The sequence below is a fragment of the Monodelphis domestica genome, chromosome 3 (assembly GCF_027887165.1).
Source record: "Monodelphis domestica isolate mMonDom1 chromosome 3, mMonDom1.pri, whole genome shotgun sequence".
Classification (NCBI taxonomy): Eukaryota; Metazoa; Chordata; class Mammalia; order Didelphimorphia; family Didelphidae; genus Monodelphis; species Monodelphis domestica.
This window is the reverse complement of record NC_077229.1, coordinates 446,548,806-446,569,526: the sequence shown is the minus strand read 5'-3', so window position 1 is coordinate 446,569,526 and position 20,721 is coordinate 446,548,806. Positions and strand designations below refer to the sequence as shown.

At 37.7% G+C, this 20,721-nt stretch overlaps 1 protein-coding gene across 4 annotated transcripts in view; it reads left to right on the top strand.

Annotated features, from left to right (window-relative positions):
- The window catches only part of DAB2 (DAB adaptor protein 2), a 68,459-nt gene that overhangs the window by 30,203 nt on the left and 17,535 nt on the right, over positions 1 to 20,721 (top strand). For all 4 annotated transcript variants that reach the window (XM_007487417.3, XM_056824568.1, XM_007487418.3 and 1 more), the window contains exons 2-9: positions 9,689 to 9,882; positions 13,050 to 13,189; positions 13,909 to 14,007; positions 14,812 to 14,943; positions 17,172 to 17,255; positions 18,036 to 18,062; positions 18,610 to 18,663; positions 18,876 to 18,938. In XM_007487417.3, coding sequence (XP_007487479.2) covers positions 9,789 to 9,882; positions 13,050 to 13,189; positions 13,909 to 14,007; positions 14,812 to 14,943; positions 17,172 to 17,255; positions 18,036 to 18,062; positions 18,610 to 18,663; positions 18,876 to 18,938 — 693 coding nt within the window. In that variant the 5' untranslated portion in view covers positions 9,689 to 9,788. The remainder of the gene's footprint in view (positions 1 to 9,688; positions 9,883 to 13,049; positions 13,190 to 13,908; positions 14,008 to 14,811; positions 14,944 to 17,171; positions 17,256 to 18,035; positions 18,063 to 18,609; positions 18,664 to 18,875; positions 18,939 to 20,721) is intronic.

Below are 20,721 nucleotides of genomic sequence, written 5' to 3'. Positions count from 1 at the left end.
TATTTATAATGTTTTTTTATTTTTTTATATAAATATATATTTTTTATTTTATTTATAAGAAATTCAATTTATAAGTTCCCACCCACTTCTGAGATTCTTTGGACAATTAAGTCATTTTGAAGATTGGGAAGGTGTCATTTTCCTTCTCAATCTTTAAAAAAAAATAGACTTATAGGGAAATCCATCTTCCTCATTTGGGTCAAACCAAACTGACAATTTCTTATTACCACTTGGATGCTCTTTTGTTTTGTTTGTAGTTTGTTTGATGGTTTGTAGACCAACAGAGTCATTCAACCTCCAGTTGGGTTTGATTGAAATGGAATAAGTTTTGCCCAAACAGCTCTGCCCTGTTGCTTTTCCCATGGGTTATGGAGCCCCTAACTGTGAACAAACTCACCGCAATCATCTGTAATTAAGGAAAGGATTCTCTTTCTCCTCTATGCCAATACTTGGCAATTGATCATTAAAAGTAATTTTCTTCACAAATTAGGCCCACTTTTTTGTTTATAATTTGAAGATCTCATTTGACTTGGACCTTGAGAAGAAAGGTGACTAGCTCTTCCTCCTACAAATATTCAGTAAAATGAATGAAATGTTCCCTGGAGGGTTATATATAAGTGACATCTGATTACTAGGGCCCCACATCCCGGCAAAGTAGTTTAACTGCGAGAAAATTGAACATAGCCTATTCCCCTGTATGTTTGTAAATATGCACAAGTTCCCAAAATAAATGATTGGCTGCATTAATCTCTCTGCTCCCTAGACGTGGCATTTGCAGGAAAAATATTAGAACAGCCCTTTCTAATAGGATAGGAATTCAAGCAGTTGCAGGAGGAAAGTTTTGGCTCTGGTGTCGGGAACAAAATAACTGATTTCTCAGGATCTCCGGCAACTTCTTATTCCCAACTGGAGACTCTGAAGATGGTGATAAAGGTTGGTTCTTGGCCACCATGGTTTGGCTTGGAAGTTAATATTTTACATTAATCCATCACTTCAGCTAAAACAGGCACAAAGTACCAGGGGACAAGGAAGCACATACTATAAAAAGGACAAATTACTGGATATTCTAGCAAAGATGTTTATGCCATTTTTTATAATGTTCTTGACTCTTGTTTTCCTTGGCCTGGCTCTGTTTTGTTTGGTCCTTCCTTGAAAAGCCAGCCAAATACTGGCATTTTAAAGTCAATGGGGTTACTGTAGCTAAGAGAAACAGATCAGCAAATTTAGGTAAATAAGGACTATGACGTATCATTACCTCATTTAACAACATTCATTAGAATGCTGTCCTAAGATTTCAAAAAAGTAAAATTCTCCTAAAAAAAATCCACCTATTGTCTTAGAATCAATGCTAAGCATCAGTTCTAAGGCAGAAGAGGGGTAAGAGCTAGGCAATGGGGATTAATTGATTTGCCCAGGGCTGCACAGCTAGTCTGAGTCACATTTGAACCCACAACCTCCCATCTATTCACTGAGCCACCAGGAAACCTTAGCAATCAATGGAGTGATGACATAGCTTGAAAGGTAACTCAAAGTGATGCATTGGATAGAAGACTGAGCCTAGAGTCAGGAAAACCTATGTTCAAATCCAGTGTGAAGCTGCTCAAGTCACTTAAACTCTATTGCCTTAGTTTCTTCATCTGTAAATTGGAGATCATAATAGCACTTAATTCATGCTTGCTGTGAAAGTCAAGTGATATAATAATTGTAAAGCACTTAGCATAGTAATTGACATGTTGTTTAGTAGATTGGTGGTGTCTTGACTCTTCATGATTCTATTTGAAGTTTTGTTTGTTTGTTTGTTTTTACTAAAGATATTGCAGTGGTTTGCCATTTCCTTCTCCAGCTCACTTTATAGAGGAGAAAATGGAAATAAATCATGTTAAGTGACTTGCCCAAGGTCACACAGCTAGGAAGTATCTGGGTTCAAATTTGGACTCAGATTCTCCCAACTCCAGGTCAGGTACTTTATCTACTGTGTCACCTAGCTGATGCATAAGTGGTATATAAATACTATTGTTATTATTAAGGGGGAAATCAAAAGATCTACAGATGTCTCTAGAGCATTGCTACCATTAATTGTATTCTTATTACAGTTTTAAATTATACTTCTTTTTAGCATTGTGAAAACTTTTTCCTGTGACTTGTCTGCCCTTCTCCCTCTACTTCCCATCTGTTGCATTTAAGAACCCTAATTAATCAGAGAATCTCATACAGTTCTAAAACCAGAGGTGCCCTTTATCCCTTGATTTTTTTACTCATAACAAAATAGAGGAAAAGTTTCAAGGAAGGACCAAACAAAACAGAGCCAGGCCAAGGAAAACAAGAGTCAAGAACATTATAAAAAAATGGCATAAATGTAAACAGAGAGGAAAAGTGACTCTAGAAAGAGCAGAGAACTAGAACACAGATAGCTCTTACTTAGAGAATAGACTTCTCCTTCTCCCCCCCTAGTTCAGTACTTGATTATACTATTTATCCCTTTCACACTGTGACATTTCCCATTTTGAATGATTTCTATAGATCATTGGTTAGCATAAGAAATTAAATGGGAATCCTTTGGAAGTTTTGAGGAAGCTACAAACAACATGTGAAAGCAAGTAGACAACACAGAAAAAGTTTGGAGATTTGGAAATGCATATTAATCCAAACTTTACAATAAGGTACATTAAACACCCAATAAAAGAAAAGCAAAAAAATTCAGAACTTTTCCGGTACAAAGAGAAGGCCAAAAAATTTTACAAGGATTTTCTAGATGGGGTGGGGTGGGGTGGCATGAAGTAGCATGGTGGTACATCATACCCCTAACTATCCAAGTATGGAAGGGAAAACTGTACTTGTTCTATGATAAAGATGGTGGGAATAATGGTTAACACCCATCCCTCAAGTAATACTTTGGTTTGGACTCTACCTAGTCTATAATTAAGATTAGAGTTGCTAGTTGATTAAATAACTGACCTTAACTGTCCTAGAAAGATTCAGTTAAAATCTTGAAATCAATTCTCTGAGTGCCTTTTGTTTGCTCAACTGGTTAATACTTGGGCCCTGGGGCAATGTGGAAAATATAGCTTAGAGAATGGGGAGAAACCTGCTGGTTTAAATCTTGTACCTGGTGCCTTTTCAAGTACCCAAGGCAAATTCTACCCAATCCATACAGAATACCACCTCAGACCACTTTGCCACTGATTCTCAAAATGATGATAAGGGAATAGTGGATAGAAAGTTCTGGATTTGGAATCCTTCCTCTGCCACTATGTGAACTTGGACAAATTACCCTCTATGGACCTCAGTTTCCTCAACTGTGAAATGATGAGGTTGGGTTAGATCAGATTACTTCTAAATTCCCTTTCAGACCTAGGCCTATGACCTTAATCACTGCTGTCCAAGAAAAATACCTGTGCCTAAAGTAGCCCGGTCTATATCAGTGATTGTTGCTATTTAGTCATTTTTAGTCATGCCTGTCTTTTTCTGACCCCATTGGGGGTACTTTGGCAAAAATATTGGAGTGGTTTGCTATTTCCTTCTCCAGCTTTTGGAAAATGCCCATCTGGAAATGGATAATCATAGAGTAACATCACATAAGTAATTCTGTGCGCTCTCTCGCTCTCTCTCTCTCTCTCTCTCTCTCTCTCTCTCTCTCTCTCTCTCTCTCTCTCTTCTCTCTCTCTCAAGCTTAGTTTCTTTATTGAGTGTTTTGTTCTGCCTTAACTGCCAGGTTTTGGTTTTGGGTTGTTTTTTTAATCATGATATAAAGTCACATAAAAAAATTAGCTAATTCCTTTTTATGAATACTGATGAAACTGAGAATATCATTTACATAGTAGGCACTTTATAAAAAATAAATAACTCTTGCTGCTTGGATTTTAATGTCCTTAGCAATTTTTAAAATTAGATTCCACTATACTTTAGATTTCCTTCCTCCCTTTCTTATTCAAATGAATCAGACTAAAAACCAAAATGTCCATTTCCATCCGAATTCTCAAGATAGATATCTTGAATCTAGTTCATTTTGACAGCATCATTAAGAAATTCGGTGAACAAATCCAGCTACTTCTCTACTTATGGACAATGTTCAAATGGGATAAAATTGTATAGGTTGATTTCAAGTGGTATGATGAATTCCTTGAGGAGTTGGCTCTCTAGCATGAGACCATGTCCCTAATGCTGAAGTATCTTCCTGAAGTAGAATTCTGTGAACTGGACTAATATTATAACTTTTCCAGGCAGAGAGGGCCAACCCTAACTTCTTATACTCTCTTCCACCCTCAATAGATCTAAATTTCAGTACATGAACTGAGTTACTAAATGGGAAAACCTAAGACATTTTTCTTCACTGGACAATGACATTAGATGAGATGTGTCACTTTTTACTCAGTGGTTTTGAGGGAGAGGAGAAGGGGGTGGGGAGGAATAGGTTTGCTTTACTATTTACTAATATTGAAATGATCTCTTTAGTACCATACCTGAATACCCAGAAGTGCCCATAAGAAAATTTCCATGAAATTTAGGGTCTGTTTCTCCAGGATTCAAACACAAAACTAAAGAAGGTATCACTACTTTTGGACAATTTGTTCATAGAAAATTACTGGTAGAATGAGTTTCTCAAATTCTAGAAGAGGCATTCTGGGAAGAAATCACCAGGCAAAATCTGTGGGATTTCATGGTCTTGGGAAGAACAAGGGGGAGAGAGAATATCCCATCACATGGATAGGCCAGTGCTAGGTTACCAACTAGTGCTAGGTCTCTTCACCAAAAATCATGGTGGCCCTTCACAGCATGACCAGGCATGAACCTGTGATAGGACGCAAATTCCAACCAGCATAAATGCTAATGTAGTCTTTTCCTGTGCTCTGTTGAAAAAAGAGAAAAAGCAAAGGACTTCTGATCCTCCTACCCATCAATCATGTGCTTTAGACATATGGAAAGGGGAAGTTCCAAGTTACTTACTATTCTAGGATAATGCACTAGTTGGACAAGCTCTAGAACCTAATCAGACTACCTTTTAACTCCCCCCACCCATTACCCATTACCCAACTAACATATGCCACTATTTCATCTTGGAGAAACTGATTGTCTAAACAAATGGGCAGTGAAGTGACAGTTTTATGATTGCGAACAAAAATAGCAATTTCAAAACTCTCAGACCTTTAGTTTGGGAAGTGGCCTGCTTTATCTCAGAAGTTTATACTCTTCATTTTAATGGGCTCTGAACTTAAAAAAAAATTAAAAGTTAACAGCAGCACTTGAGTTTGGCTTCTGCATACAGATTTGTCATCCAGGACCTCTTGAAACTCAATTTTTTTTTTTTTTGCAAAGAGATTAGGAATGCCTTGACTATGGGACAAAATTGGACCCCAGGAAGCACCTGACAAATGAGTGCTGTACCTAAATTCCAGTTACAATGTACCGAGCTATATATATCAATATATTTTCTCTTCAAACTTCCAACTTAAAGCCTTGGAGGTGGGAGAAACTGCTAGAGTGTTTCTGTAAGGTCTTATTCCCTTCTCTCACTTCCTCAGGGTATAGCAAATGCTATTCTAACTCAAACCATCCCTTTTCTACTTTTTAAAAAAATCACTACTCTTGGCTTGATTTCTTATTAGTATTCATGTTTCATTCCCTCCACAATACACACCCAAAGCTCATTGATGGAGAATGAAGCTGTAACACTTGAGAAATTTAAGGAAACGGTAATATATTGCAGAAGCTTTCAGCAAACTGGCATTTATCTGGTTTTCCTTGTCTGTCCACCATATGTCAGTTGTCTTGGATACTTGGAAAATTAGGTCACTCTTGCCCTTTCTGGCAACTACACCTCTTCCCTTTGTACTAGTTGACCCCCATGTCTGGAACGTTCTCTCCTTACTGCCACCTCTAGTTTCCTTCAGGTCCAAAGGAATTCTTTGTAGCTCTACTCCATATGCCAAACTTGGAAAATCTATGATCGCCATACAAGTCAATTCATACATAAATGTTTTTTCTGTTTGACCCCTCATGCCATGACTACAAACTAGTTTTTTTTTTAAATATATTTTATTTGATCATTTCCCAGCATTATTCGTTAAAGATCATTTTCTTTTCCTCCCCTCCACCCCCCATAGCCGACGCGTAAGTCCACTGGGCATTAGATGTTTTCTTGATTTGAACCCATTGCTTTGTTGATAGTATTTGCACTAGAGTGTTCATTTAGAGTCTGTCCTCTGTCATGTCCCCTCAACCTCTGTATTCAGGCAGTTGCTTTTTCTCGGTGTTTCCACTCCCATAGTTTATCCTTTGCTTATGAATGGTGTTTTTTTTTCTCCTGGATCCCTGAAAGTTGTTCAGGGACATTACACCGCCCCTAATGGAGAAGTCCATTACGTTCGATTATACCACAGTGTATTAGTCTCTGTGTACAATGTTCTCCTGGTTCTGCTCCTCTCGCTCTGCATCACTTCCTGGAGGTTGTTCCAGTCTCCATGGAACTTCTCCACTTTATTATTCCTTTTAGCACAATAGTATTCCATCACCAACATATACCACAGTTTGTTCAGCCATTCCCCAATTGATGGGCATCCCCTCGTTTTCCAGTTTTGGGCCACCACAAAGAGCGCAGCTATGAATATTTTACAAACTAGTTTTTAATGACAGCATGTATAGCAGAGTCATAACTAATGTAACTAAGGTAAATCTAGGGCAAACTTACTGGTGGGTGGGGGCAGGCAGAATCTTAGTTGGAACTGTGTACTTTCCCCCGCTACCCTTATAGTCATACTATTCCTCTCCCCATTATGAACAAGGTACAGACTAGTAGAGCCTAGCACCACAATGCTGAGACAGTACTTACCAGGCAGAATTCTTGTCTCCAGCCTGCCCCATGGCTACACAAATCCTCTAACTATAAGGAATAAGTCCCAAGAAATAATATCCTATTTCCTTGAAGAGCCTCTCATCCCTATGAGCAAAAAAGAGCCTGGAGGAACCACAAATAGGCATGAGAGGTGTGCAGCTCCCACTTGAGAATCACACCTGGTCCTGAATAGCATCACGCCAGCGCATCTTATCCTAACTTGTTCCTTTTCCTGAGACCAACCTCATAGGGACCTGGAATTTTTTTTGTCCCTCCCTTTTGCAGGAAATTGCCACGGGGAAGAAGTTTACCTTTTCATTGCTCCCCTGGGCATAGCCTTAATGCCTCAGTTTCCATTTTGAGGAATATCTTTTGAGAGCGGGGGATACATGGTGGTTGGAGAACCTCAAACTCATTTTTGTTAAAATGTAGCTCCTGGCTCAAAAATGAAGTAGCTCTCCCCACTACTGCTCCATGGTCTTCTTCAATACAAGTATTAATATTTTTTCGAAGTACACTTCTTTGTCAACCAAAGCATTCAGAGTGCCAGTGGCCTCACAGTATATACTCACCCATTATACCAGTATCCTATTCTGTCTTAGCTAGAAAACTTTTATCTACTAACTAACCTTTCAAATCTCAATTTTACAACGTTAAAGTGCCTATCACATGCAGAAAATAATGTTAGAAAAAACTAGTTCCTGACCTCAAAGAACTAAAATTTAATACATATAACTAAATCTTTTATGGATGAAAGGATATTCCTGGTAAAACCAAACCCATGATATTTTGTTTTCTTTAGTCTTACCAGTTTAGTCTTTGAACTTTTAGAACTTCTAGCTCCCTTTAGTACTCAGCTAATGGGGCAGTCAGGCAACAAAGTGGATAGAATGCTAGGCCTGGAGTCAAGAGGACCTGAGTTCAAATGTGACCTTAGATACTTCCCAGCTTAATGACCCTGGGGAAGCCATTTAACCCTTTCCTTTCTGTCTTGAGTTGTTCATAAGACAAAAAATAAGGTTAAAAGGGGGGAAAAAAGACCCTCAAATATCCTTACAAGATAATTTTGCTGTCTTCTCTTTTTTAATCTCATGGGCACATGTTCCTTTGTATTTGTTTATTTGCATTCATTAATTTCCTCCCCTCCCTTTAATAAATGCATTTTGAATGAATATATAGTTGGCCATTTGGTGGCACAACCGTTATCTCTTTGATTAGAACTGACATAAAGGCAAAAGCCATGAATGACAAACTTTTTTTTTTCAGGTACCTCTAACCTTTGTACATCCTTAAATGACCAGCCATTTATAAGCTTGGTAGGAACCAAAATCAAGAATACTGACCTCCTTTGGAAAGTCCAATGACCCTTAGCTCCTTAGGTTTCAGATACTCTTAAAAATCTGGATAAGTCCTCTGATTTTTCTTTTCTCTTTTTTTAAGAATAAATTCAAGCAGTACTAGAAATAGCTTAAAGAGAAGCGAGGAAGCAAATAAATGTTGTTTAGGAGAAGGGGGCTCTGAGAAAGGCAACTAACAAACAGCAGGTTTGTTTGGGGGAGGTTTTTTTTTTTTAATGTTTAATTAAATTTTTATTTAACTAATTAATTTAGAATATTTTTTCATGATTACATGATTCATGTTCTTTCCCTCTTGGGGAGTTTTCTAAATGCAGGTGTAGTCTTCTTGGATCTTAATAGTATCTCTTGACTAGTTAAGATTTGTCTTTTGGTTTTGTCTTTTTGGATTGATTCAGATATTTTGGAATAGGAAAACTTTGTACCCGAGATTTGCATGTTGACCTTGACTTTTTAGCCATTTCCCTTTTTATCCAATCAAATCAAATTTACTAGATCAGTCTAAAACTGACCCTTTAAAAACTATGTTTTCTCATGAAAAAATAACAGGACATAATTATTAATTTACTTAATTCTATTGAGAATCATTTTACCTCCATTTGCTGGCTGTTGGAAAAACTGAAAGACAATTAGAACTAACCCAAAAGATCATGGACTTCCTCCTGAAGTAACTTAGTGTTACTGTTGTTGAGAGTTCTCCCCCCCCCTTCCCCCTTAAACTCTTACCTTCTGTATTATGTTAGAAAGAAACAAGGGCTAACTAATTCATACCTGAATTCATACAGGTCCATATATAGAATTAATTCGTATAATCCTTTTACCTGCTAAATCCTTCTTCCTTCAGAGTCCAGCTTGAGTGAATCTTTCTTTTGTGAACTTCTTGTTCTCTCCATAAAGTGCTTTTAGATTACTTTGGATTTTTCATATGCTTCTAACTTGATTCTGACCTCTATCATTTGCAGACAAATCCTGTTCATCCCCACCCCCCTTCCTTCCTAGCACAATAGATTATAAAGTTCAGAGTGGGGACTGCTTTATTTTTGTATTATTGTAACCTGACACAGTGTTTTGGGTAGGCAGGAACTTACTATTTAGATTGAATTGAAATGTTAATCCTTTTTGGCATTTATAGGGTCTTGTAAAGTCAACCTCTGACCAGTATTCAATCTAAAAAATCGTGAGAAACAATGAGTGGAATGGATGGTCCTTTTTCATAGTGGGTGTTTCAGTCCAATTGCTCAACTTCAAACAAAAAATATCCGCCTAATAACTGCCCTATAGAAACATCAACTGAATCACTTTGCATTTAAATAACTGACATTTAAATGGTTAAAAAGCTACCAAGGAAATAATATCTTTCAAACATCAGAACTCTGTCAAAAGAAAGATGGGGGTAATTGCCAACAGAGCACCTTTCTGACTTAATGTATGCTAAATTCTGTTGTTCTTATGTCTTAATACACATAACTTTATATAGGCATATTCCTCTGATCTCTAATTACAGATCACCTTGGATTATGTCCATCTGAGACTCCCCAATTGTGAATCCTTCTGGGATCTCAAAGAATCTCCTGGAGCCAGGGTTCGCGTCCAGCTTCTTCAAAATGTCTACTGAAGTAGAGACCAACATGGCCAATGGTCAGCCTGATCAACAGGCAGCAACCCCCAAGCCACCATCAAAGAAAGAAAAAAAGAAAGGTACAAAGGATCTTCCTGACCTAATGTTTTCAAAAAGAAAAAATGTAGATTTCTGTGAGTTTGTTACATTAGGGTTAGGGAAATTCTGACACTAAGGAAAAAATAAGCCAATGAGAGAAGGTAAAGAGAGTTTGGCAGAATCCTCAATAAGTATACAATTAAATTAAAAATACTAGAGCTTAAGAAAATAGGAAAACTGAGAGGAAGATTGCCCAACTTAAATGAAAAATAGGGGAGGAAATCATAGTGACAAAAGGTGGCCAAAGAAACAATGGCTAGAGATGAGAGAGGAAAACTCTTATTCTTGATTATCACAAGAAGGATATGATTGCTTTGTCCCTTGGGAGCCACCATATAGTCCCATCTCAGTTTTTTAAAACTAGTAGAATGGAATTTTAAAAATCAATGTCTGTGTGTTTGTGACATCCATCATTTCCTTCTATATCTTTTCTCCTTATTCTACCCCAGTGTCTATAATACCACTTTGAAACTGAAAAGAGGCCATTATACTTAATATTTGCCAGGTTTGGAATCCATAGTAATCTGACTTGGATTAATTAATTAATTGACTGCTATTTAGTATTTTAGAGCTATTTAGAGCCATGATGGTGAACCTATGGTACACACTAACAAGCGTAGCCATTTTCAATGGCATGAGGTTGAATGCGGGCACAATGCGCCTTGAGCAGCGAGCAGCAGACAGGCTGGCAGGTGGCAGCCACTGCTCTCCATGCCCCTGGGCCACTGGCTGGGGAGGAGTTGGGCAGGGCCTGCAGAAGACTGGGCAAGGCTCCGTCCCACATGCAACAGAGGAGTGCCTGGAACTGATTACCAGACACTTTTAGCACCCTGAAAAATATAGCAATGACTTTACTCACAATTTTTCCCTCTACGTACTTTTGTGAGATCTTATTCTCAGCATTAAATAATATCAAAACCACCACCACCAACAACAACAAAAAAAAACAGACTGACAGATGAAGTTAGTAGCACTTGCTTGGTCTTTAAGTGTACAAAATATCAACCTTCAATTGAAGATTTAGTCAATGAAATTCGGCAACAAAAAAGTAACTAAGGGGCAGGTTAAAGAATTCCCCCTCCCCCTCATTTATCTTAGTTCACAGCACCCCACACAAGTTAAATAATATCAAGACCAACAAAAGAAACTGACAGATGAACAAAGGAGTCACTAAGAAGGTAAGTTAAATAATTAATTTTTAGTTTATTAAATACAGTTATATGTTAAAATTATACATTTTTGTTATTTAGACTATAAATATTGCAACATTATGGGTTTTTTTTTTTCTCGAAGTGACACACCACCTAAGTTATGTTTGATTTTTTGGCAAATTTTGACACACCATATTCAAAAGGTTGCCCATCACTGACCTAGAGTTTCTTTTACCCCACCTGATGGAGAATTGTTATCTTGCCTCATGGAAGGGTTTAGAATTTTTTTTTTTAATTGATGGAAGGGAAAAAGAGGAAGGAAGGTGATAAAGGTGAAATCAAATGTTTATCTACCCCCATTGCCTAGCCCTTAACCGCTCTTCTGCCTTGGAGCCAATACCCAGGATTGATTCCAAAATGGAAGGTAAGGGTTTAAAAAAAAGAGTGGGGAAGGGAGGTAGAAGGGAAAAAATTAAGTACTGAAAACAAAATGATTTTTCCAAATTAATCAGTATAACATGAAATAACAAAGAGTGAAATGAGCAAAACCAAGAGCATGTTGTCTACGGTGACAGCAGTGGCATTTGAAGAATAACTGTGAATGAACTCAGCTCTTCTAAGCATTATGGATAGTCAAATCAACAACAAAGGATCTATGAAAAAATATTCTTAGCACCTCCAGAGAAAGAACTCATAAACAGAATATAGTTTTACATGTGTGTGAAATGGTGGCCTTCTCTAGTGTGAGGAAGAGAGCTCAGAATTTTAAATGTAACAAAAGCAATAAGTTAGATTAAATCTAAAAATTAATCATGGCACCCAAAGATTGAATGGGGAATCCTCCCCTTCTATACAAAGGCTCCAAGTTCTAGGCAGTTGCCTTTTTGTGATGGTTTTATTAGCATTATTAAAGCATTTGCAATAATAGTTCTGCATGTTTTGCTCTGTATTCGTATGTACAATTCCTCCCAGATTTCTCTGAATTTCTCATTTACCATTTTAATGGCAAAAAATATTGCATGACATTTATATGCCACAGATCTAGAAGAGCATTTTAAGTTTCACAAAAACACTTTCAGGGGCAGCTAAGTGACTCTAAGCTAAGAGAGCCAGGCCTGGAGATGGGAGGTCCTACATTCAAATCTGGCCTTAGACACTTCCTAGCTGTGTGACCCTGGACAAGTCATTTAACTCCAATTGCCTATCCCTTACCATTCTTCTGCCTTGGAGCTGATACTCAGTATTGATTCCAAGACCGAAGGTAAGGGTATTAAAAAAAAATTGGGGGGGGGCGGGGAATACCAAAATATCAATTGAGGTTAATTAGGTTATGAGATCCTCAAGATCCTTTAGACTACTTTTGTCAAAGCACAAGAAAGAGGAAGAGGGTGTAACACAGTTGTCTTAGGATATAAAGAATTTAGATCTGAATGAAATCTTCAGTTCTAAGATGCAAGTTAATGTCTCCTTCATATCTTCTTGGGGATATGGAACTTATATAAAGCACCTGAATAATGGCAACTCAAGGGTGCTAATTTCAGCTCTCCCCTTTCCCCCATATCACTTGTCAGTGTATATGACTGCTGCCTCTTGATAATTTATGGTAAGAGGAAAGGTAATCTAGAAGAATCAAAACCATATTAGCCACTTAGTTTTAGGCTCTTGCCATCAAAACTAGAAGTAGAACTGCTCTCACCTGATCTATTTTATTACTTTTTCTCTTTTCTCCACACCATAGCCTTCTCTTCCATTTTCTGAATAAAATGTTATTGGACAGGACATTGCCAAAAGACAGTCAGAGATGGAAGAAAATTAAACAGCTGGTTTGCTTGGATTAATCAAGTCACAAGAATAGCCATAAACATTCCAAAATCTTGTAGAGGTTCTGAAGCATACTCATTCCTTGGTTTGATGTCAAATACTTCATACAGCTTTTACCTTAAGGTTGTATTTTGATTTATAAGCTTTCCTTCCCTTCCCCCCCCCCCCTTTTCTAGGAACAGAAAAGACAGATGAGTATCTCTTGGCCAGGTTCAAAGGTGATGGCGTAAAATACAAGGCCAAACTCATTGGCATTGATGATGTGCCAGATGCAAGAGGGGATAAAATGTGTCAAGACTCTATGATGAAATTGAAGGTAAAGACTTGACCATTGCAATTGTGTAATTTTTCTAAAACCCAATATTAATTTTTTTATTTTTTTGGAGAGAGAAATTTCAGGAAAAGAAGCTCACTAACTCCTCAAATCAAGAAAGTGAATTGTTTGGAGAAAGTGGCACTGCATCAGAAAATCCAGAATGAACTTTGGGGTGTAATTGATTGAATTGAAGGGGGTTGAACACATTTATTTTGAACATAAACTCTTATGCCAAAGGGGACTTCCCCCTAGTTGGCTTTTTGTCAATGCACCAAGCAAACACTGGTTTTGCTCTCTCTCTTTTATTTCCCTCTTATCTCTAACTATTGTAGCTTCCTCTCAGAAAGTGCAATAATGTATACAGCTTTAGTTACAAGATCTTTAGAGGAATAAGCTAGTTATATTAAGTGATTCATTGGGGAGACTCACCAATACAAGAGAGACCCACAGAGAGAATGACTGATCTGTGTCTTCTACCATGAAATGAGCAACATGGAAATATGTATTGCATGGAACAATAATGTAACTTATAGAAGACTATTTAATACCACCTCTGAGGGGGAAAAGGGAGGGAGGGAGAAAATCTGAACCCTAAAATGTCAGAAAACAATTGTCAAAAATAGTTTTTACATGTAACTGAAAAAACAAAGAAAGCAAGAAAGAATTTAAAGGATTAAAAAAATGTTTTTTCCTCTTCTTTCTCAACCTTTAACTTCCAGGGAATGGCAGGAGCTGCTCGGTCTCAGGGACAGCACAAACAGAAGATTTGGCTGAATATTTCTCTCTCTGGAATTAAAATAATTGATGAGAAAACTGGGGTAAGAATCCAGGAACATGGAGCTTAGTTTATGACTGTCCTTGACGTAATTACTCTGGTTTTAAGGACTTGGGAAACTTGAGTGAGAAGTTTCCTTTACTCCACCTGAAGCTCTGCTGGCGAAATGTGATCTTGCCCTTAGAGATGCTGGGCTTTTTGTTTTTAATTAAAAGGAGGTGAGAGTGAAGAAGATAAGGAATCAATTAATGCCTTTTGTGTGTACATTTTCCAACTTCATGAAATGTTTCTTGTGAAACTCAACTGGCCAAAGTAGAATGGTTCTCCCTTGTTAAATATAACTTAAGAACAATGTCTAAATAAGAATGTCTCTTCAAATGAACACTAAATTAAGTTGCAGAGAAAGGGAAATAATATTCCCTCTCAAGAAAATGTTTACTGTCTTTTAGGCCTATCTATCTTCCTTATGCCCTCTTTTAGGTTTTATTTGAACCAGGGAACTAGGTAGTTCTACTCATTTCTTAAATATTCCCTTCAAAAACTATTCTTCTAATCTTCCTTTCATTTAGTGCTGATCCTACAGCTTCAAAAAAAAAAAAACAACTTTGCAGAGTGAAAATAGTTTTAACAGAAGATGCATTGTTCCCATTGAGGTTTTTTACTACTTGCCCTACAAGGGAAAATGTGGCTTTTGCAGTCAAGGAGAGGCCAAACATTTTTCTTCCCTCAAATTCTAGCTCCTTGAAGAGGCTTGTCTAATGTCAGTAAAAAAGCAAGAGGTGCTAGTAGTGCTGGCTGGGAAATGGACTTTGTGGTTTTCCAGAAACAAGTTCTAACTTTGTCGCAGGTGATCGAGCACGAACATCCTGTAAACAAGATCTCTTTCATTGCCCGAGACGTGACAGACAATAGGGCTTTTGGTTATGTGTGTGGAGGAGAAGGACAGCATCAGTTTTTTGCCATAAAAACTGCACAGCAGGTAAGAACTCTAGGGCCCAAGGGTAGCTAGAGGAAGGATGTGGGGAAGGGGAGGGGAATGAAATTAAAATAAGAGGGATTTTGTACTGCTCACTCACACACACTCTTAACAATGACTCCATGGACTTCCACACTTAGCCATGGACAGGTGAGGTCAAATGAATTTGACTCCATTTCTTCTCTCCTCTGCCCTCTCCCAAGGCAAATATATAAATATATATATATATATATATATATATATATATATATAGAACATGGCAGATGGAAGGGGGATGCCTAAATGTATCTTTAACCAAACATTAGCAACCAAATAAAAATATTTCATACAAATGAATTTTGGTCAGAGAGATGTTGATTTGTTGTTGTTCAAGAGCATCCTGTTTCCTACCTTTTTATGCGATGCTTACCCCCTGGTAGTTATCATTTTTCTCAGGTTTCAATTCAGGAGAACCTAAACATCTGGATTTATTCTTCATTTAGACCACTTTCTTTTAGAACTAGTTTTTGCTTTTTTTTAAAATTACTATTAGCTTCCAGTGATTTCTCTTCCATTCTCTCTATCCTCTCCCGTCCATACCAGAAGCAGAGCTAAGGGAAACAAGCATACACATTAGCAATACTTGACAGCATATGCCTCATTCCAATCTTGTGAGGGGATACTTAAATAAGTCAGCATTTATTTTTTAAAAATTAAGGATCTAGAAAGATGAGAACAAAAGAACAGTGGAGTATGGCTCAGTTTGAATGAGCTTTCTTGGCAGTTCAAGAATTCACTTGTGACTGAAAAGAGTCTCCTTGGCAGACTACAACAGCATAAATGTTCTTGTTAACCAACTTTCTTGTTGGAAGCAATTGAGTACAGTAAGACTAAAAGGGGATCCAGAATGTCTTTAGCTTTTGTATGCTAATTTTAAGTACTGACATTTTAAAACCTACTATTGGTGATTATTAGATACACTATTTAACATGGAGCAATCAACCTTGTCCATTCTAGAATAATAGCCTTACAGAGAATGATAACTACATAGATATCTGTATAGCTCTGTAGATATAGATATATATCTACATAGATATGTCTATCCATAATATATGCATACATGTGTAATATATGTATATGTACCCAAGGATGACAATGTGCAGGGAAGACCTAGAAGCAATTAGAATGCATTGGGTAAAGACAGAAAAATATTATCTTATTAATCCTTAAATATGAGTAATGAAGTCAAAGATCTGGGTTCAGATTTTATCTTTTTTTCTCTCTGGAAACTTTCTTCTATTACTCTATTAATACAATCCTTAGGAAAGCAATTTTGGGGGGTTGTTATAATTTAGAATAAATATGCTTATCCAAGAGAAACAAATTCTCACATTAGCTGTCTATGTCTCTCTCTCTCTCTCTTTTATACTTATCTTTATGACTCTAGGCAAATTAACCTCCCTCAGGCTCAGTTTCCTCATCTGTAAAGAGAGGGAAAGGGTAACACTTGTAGCACTTTCTTCATTGAGTTCTGTTGTGAGGAGCAAATAAAAATGTATATAAAATGCTTTGAAAACCTTAAAGCAATGTGTAAGTGTGAGCTGTATAGAACTGTCATAGAATATTTGGCTGATGGATAGCACACTGACTACGAATCCAAGAAAATCTGGGCCAAATTCTGCCCCTGAAATATACTTGCTATGTGAGACTGAAGAAGTCATTTATCTGTTCCAAGTTCTAAGCATCTCTCTAAGTTGCAGCAAAGGACGTGAATCAGTAAAGGGAGTCTCCTAGCCTGGAATTCCTCTATGCCAGTGGAATCAAAGGCTCAATCTCTATCTCCACCCTACTTTTAAAAAGATCCATTGTTTGATAGGTATGATTCATCCCTCCACTGATGTCAATTGCAACTCTTCTCTTCCTTGGTTCTTCTCATTGTCTTTATGAGGTGCTGTGGCCAAAGCATTTAATAACCTGCTGGCCAGTCTTCTAGTGCTGAAGTCTTTATACCCAACAAGGCTGATTCTTACATAGCAGACATGCCATTTGTCACTAGGCCAATACTCAAAGCTCTTCCAGCTTCTCAGGCTCTGCCAAGATTTGTATGCCACTAGCCATAGCTTTTGAAAATACCACAATAGGATAGCAGAATTTCAGAAGAGAGAGTTAAGAGATTGATTCTGACCTATTTGTTCAATTTCAATCTTTTCCATTAATGAGAGAATCAGTAAATATGTTTTGTTTGTTTTCAGGCAGAACCATTAGTAGTTGATCTTAAGGACCTTTTTCAAGCCATCTATAATGTCAAGAAAAAGGAAGAAGAAGATAAGAAAAAGGCAAGTATTAGATAGAATGTAACAGCTTGGCAGGAACAGTTAGTTTGATTTTTTTTAATTACTCCAATATTAGGGCATTTGGGTTTATTGTATCTGAATGAATTGTTTTTCACTAAAATATTTGACTTGTATCCCTTATCAGGATAGCCACAGACCATACACTACCATTTTAATGACTTGCTTGGGGTAGAAGGCATTCAGGGACCATGGGGTTAGCACAGACTGCTTCTCCTCCCTAACTGTGAGGTTGACTCCAAGCCCTAACTAAATGAAGTCCAAAAGTATCTGTTCTAAACTTTAGTTGCATGGAGAGGTGAAAGAACACTTTTTCCCCCTTCTAGGCTAGAGAACTCAAAGGCAGGTCTCTTTCCCAAATTTCTTCTCTGCTTTTACCTAGATCAACTCTTCTGAATCCTAAGTGGTATTCAGGATCAGCTTATATATTCAAGGCTCCTATGAGCTATGAGTATCCAAGGTCCATAATGGTTTTAGAGAGCCATAAGGGGTTTTGCCTGTCCTTCTGAGGAGTCAGAGGAGTCAAGGAAACTTTGCTAGCTTGTTTGTGCCATGTGGGTAATTATGACAAGCTGCATGGAAATTTAAAAGCTACTTCATTTTCCTGTAGTTTTAGGATGGGAACAAGTGAGTTTTGTTTTTTGTCTGTCTGCTTTATGGAGCTACTACTAGGTGAGACCAAAGTGGTGGGGGGGCAGATTTCTGGAAAATCTAAGTATCCTAGTAAATACAGCTAACATAATTTTCCATTTTTCTTATTCGTAGACTGAAGAAGCCAACAAGGCCATTGAGGTAAATTTGTTTCTGTGCTTACCTAAAGAATCTGACCTAATAAAAATTTGCAATAACCCTCTCTTCTAAATGAAGCAGAATATTCTCCAATACAAAATCTGAACCTTTGTTTGGCAAGCCATTAAAATTGGAAATAAATACTTAAACAATAGATTTGGAGTCAGAAGACCCAGGTTCAAAACGAGACTCTGCTACTTACAACCTATGGGATCTTAAACAAGATAATGACTTCTTTGGGCTTTCTTTTTTCCTTTTTTTTTTTAACCCTTACCTTCCATCTTGGAATTAATACTGTATATTGGTTCCAAGGCAGAAGAGCAGCAGTAAGGGCTAGGCAATGGGGATCAAGTGACTTGCCCAGAGTCATACAGCTGGGAAGTGTCTGAGTTCAGATTTGAACCTAGGACCTCCCATCTCTAGGCCTGGCTCTCAATCCACTGAGCTACCCAGTTGCCCCCAAGGGGCTTTCTTTTAAAAGAAGAGGTTGAACTAAGTTTCTCAGAATTCCTTCCAGCTCTAACATTCTATGATCCTGTGACCTTTTCAGAATGGGAATGGAGACCTGCTGACACTTGATAACCGAGCTAGCAAAATGAAATTGGTAAGTCTATTAATGAAGTCTTATGATTCTACCCTAATTGTACCCACCATGCTCTGAGGATGACACTGATTTAGCCATAGAATTACTAAATCCCATAATCATTAACACTTCTGGATGGATATTTATTCTTTTAATATGAATGCTATTTTAAAATCAATGTAGTAACATAGTAATGGTATATGTCTGAATCTAATTAAAATTGCTTTTTTAAGGGTGTTGACCAGATGGATTTGTTTGGGGACATGTCCACACCTCCCGACCTAAATAGCCCAACAGTAAGTATGTGGGGGAGCAGGCAGGGGGAAAAATTCTGCATCATAATAGCATTTACACCTATAATTTTATTTCAAAATGCCAGAAAGCCCAAAATTCGTCTCTTCTACCAGGAATACATCCAAACTTGTCATTTGGATTTTCTGTATGAAACATAAAGACACTGTAATAACATTCCTAAATCAGACAAGTTGTCCTTTTTAAAAAAGGATCATCCTAATGTCCTGTGTTTATCATCTAAAGGAAAAACTAGTCAGAAATGTCTTCCCTTTTAAGTATTTCCGAAAACCAGAAGCAGCAGCTGATTAGAACTTGTGGATCGAACCCACTTTGATTTGAATATTGAGGCCCCAGAGTTCAAGATGAAAACTTCACTCTGGCCTCCCCTTTGTTTCTGTTACCTTTTCCTACCTAATCAATTTTAATTCAGTGGCAGATTCATGCTTTAAAAGTTTTGAAAACAAAAGCACTGAGGAGAGCCTGGGACAGGAAATTAAGTTGAACTTAATTTGCTTTTTTATTATTCCAGGTCCATTGTTGCTTTGTATTTGTGATTCAGCTTCAGAAATTAAACCATTCTCAGCCAGTTGGCAAGCATTTATTAAACACCTACTATATACGATTCTCTGATGAGCACTAGGAAAGCAAAGAAAAACCAAACTATTGTCCCTACCCTCAAGCAACTCACATGAGAGCGGGGAAACAACATGTAAACAACTTAGGAATATACAAACCAAGATGTATACAGAATAGATGGAAAGTTCAGAGCAACTCACAATTTGATCTTTCTTCTGGTACTTTCTCCCTGCCTCAAACTCCTTCTCACACCAATAAGCCTGGGTTAGCAATTCCCAAGTAGAACTTGTATATGTTAACAGTTCCATATCTCCTGAATATTTGAGACTTCCCTCTGCCACCCACAGTTGCCCTGGAATTCTTACAGCCTATCCTTGCCCTACCCTTTCCATCACTATCAGTCAAGCATCCAGTGAGTGTCCATAAGTCAGATATTAACATGTGGCTCCTGCCTCTTACCCAGGCTACTCCTAATGCCACAGACAAATGCTATCCATGTAAGTAAAGAGAGAAATATGAGTGGGGCAGGCAGAAATATGAGTGTGTGTGTGTGTAAAATCAAGGGGATGTGTGTGGAGGGAGGACTGCTTAGAGAAAATGGGTCTTGAGCTGCCTGTGAAAATGAGGTCAGAAATACAGTGGCAAGTGACAAAAGGCATCTGGAGCAAACCTTCTTGTCTAGAACTCTTGCCCAGTCTCTATCAGTTCCTCAAGGCCAAGCCTGGCTCTTTAACAAAGCCTTCCCTTATGAGTCTCATCAGAACAGCGCTTCCTTCTCTGAAAAAATAAATTTCTAACTTATATCTCACTTCAGGATTTACGGAGCAGTTCCTATGAAACAAAAAAAGTGGGGAGTCGGGGGAGGTCTTTTTCTACACTAATGAAAGAGAACAATGGTACAGACTGTTTTGTGCAGTTGATGATACAGATATACTTATTTCCTGTGACAGAGGCAGTCAAAGTACCTACGACCAATAGATCAGGAAACTGGATCTCAGATTAACTTGCCCAAATTCATACAGCCCATGAGTATTGCTGCCATGTTGAATAGAACTTAATGCCTCTCTTTTGAACTGGCATCCCATTGAATAGCACTGTAAGACTTAACAGTGGAAGAAAAGAGAAGCAATGTGGCATGTTGGAGAGAGAACTGGCTTCAGAGCCAGGAAGACCTGGGTTTGAATCCTACCTCTGACACATAAAGGTTAT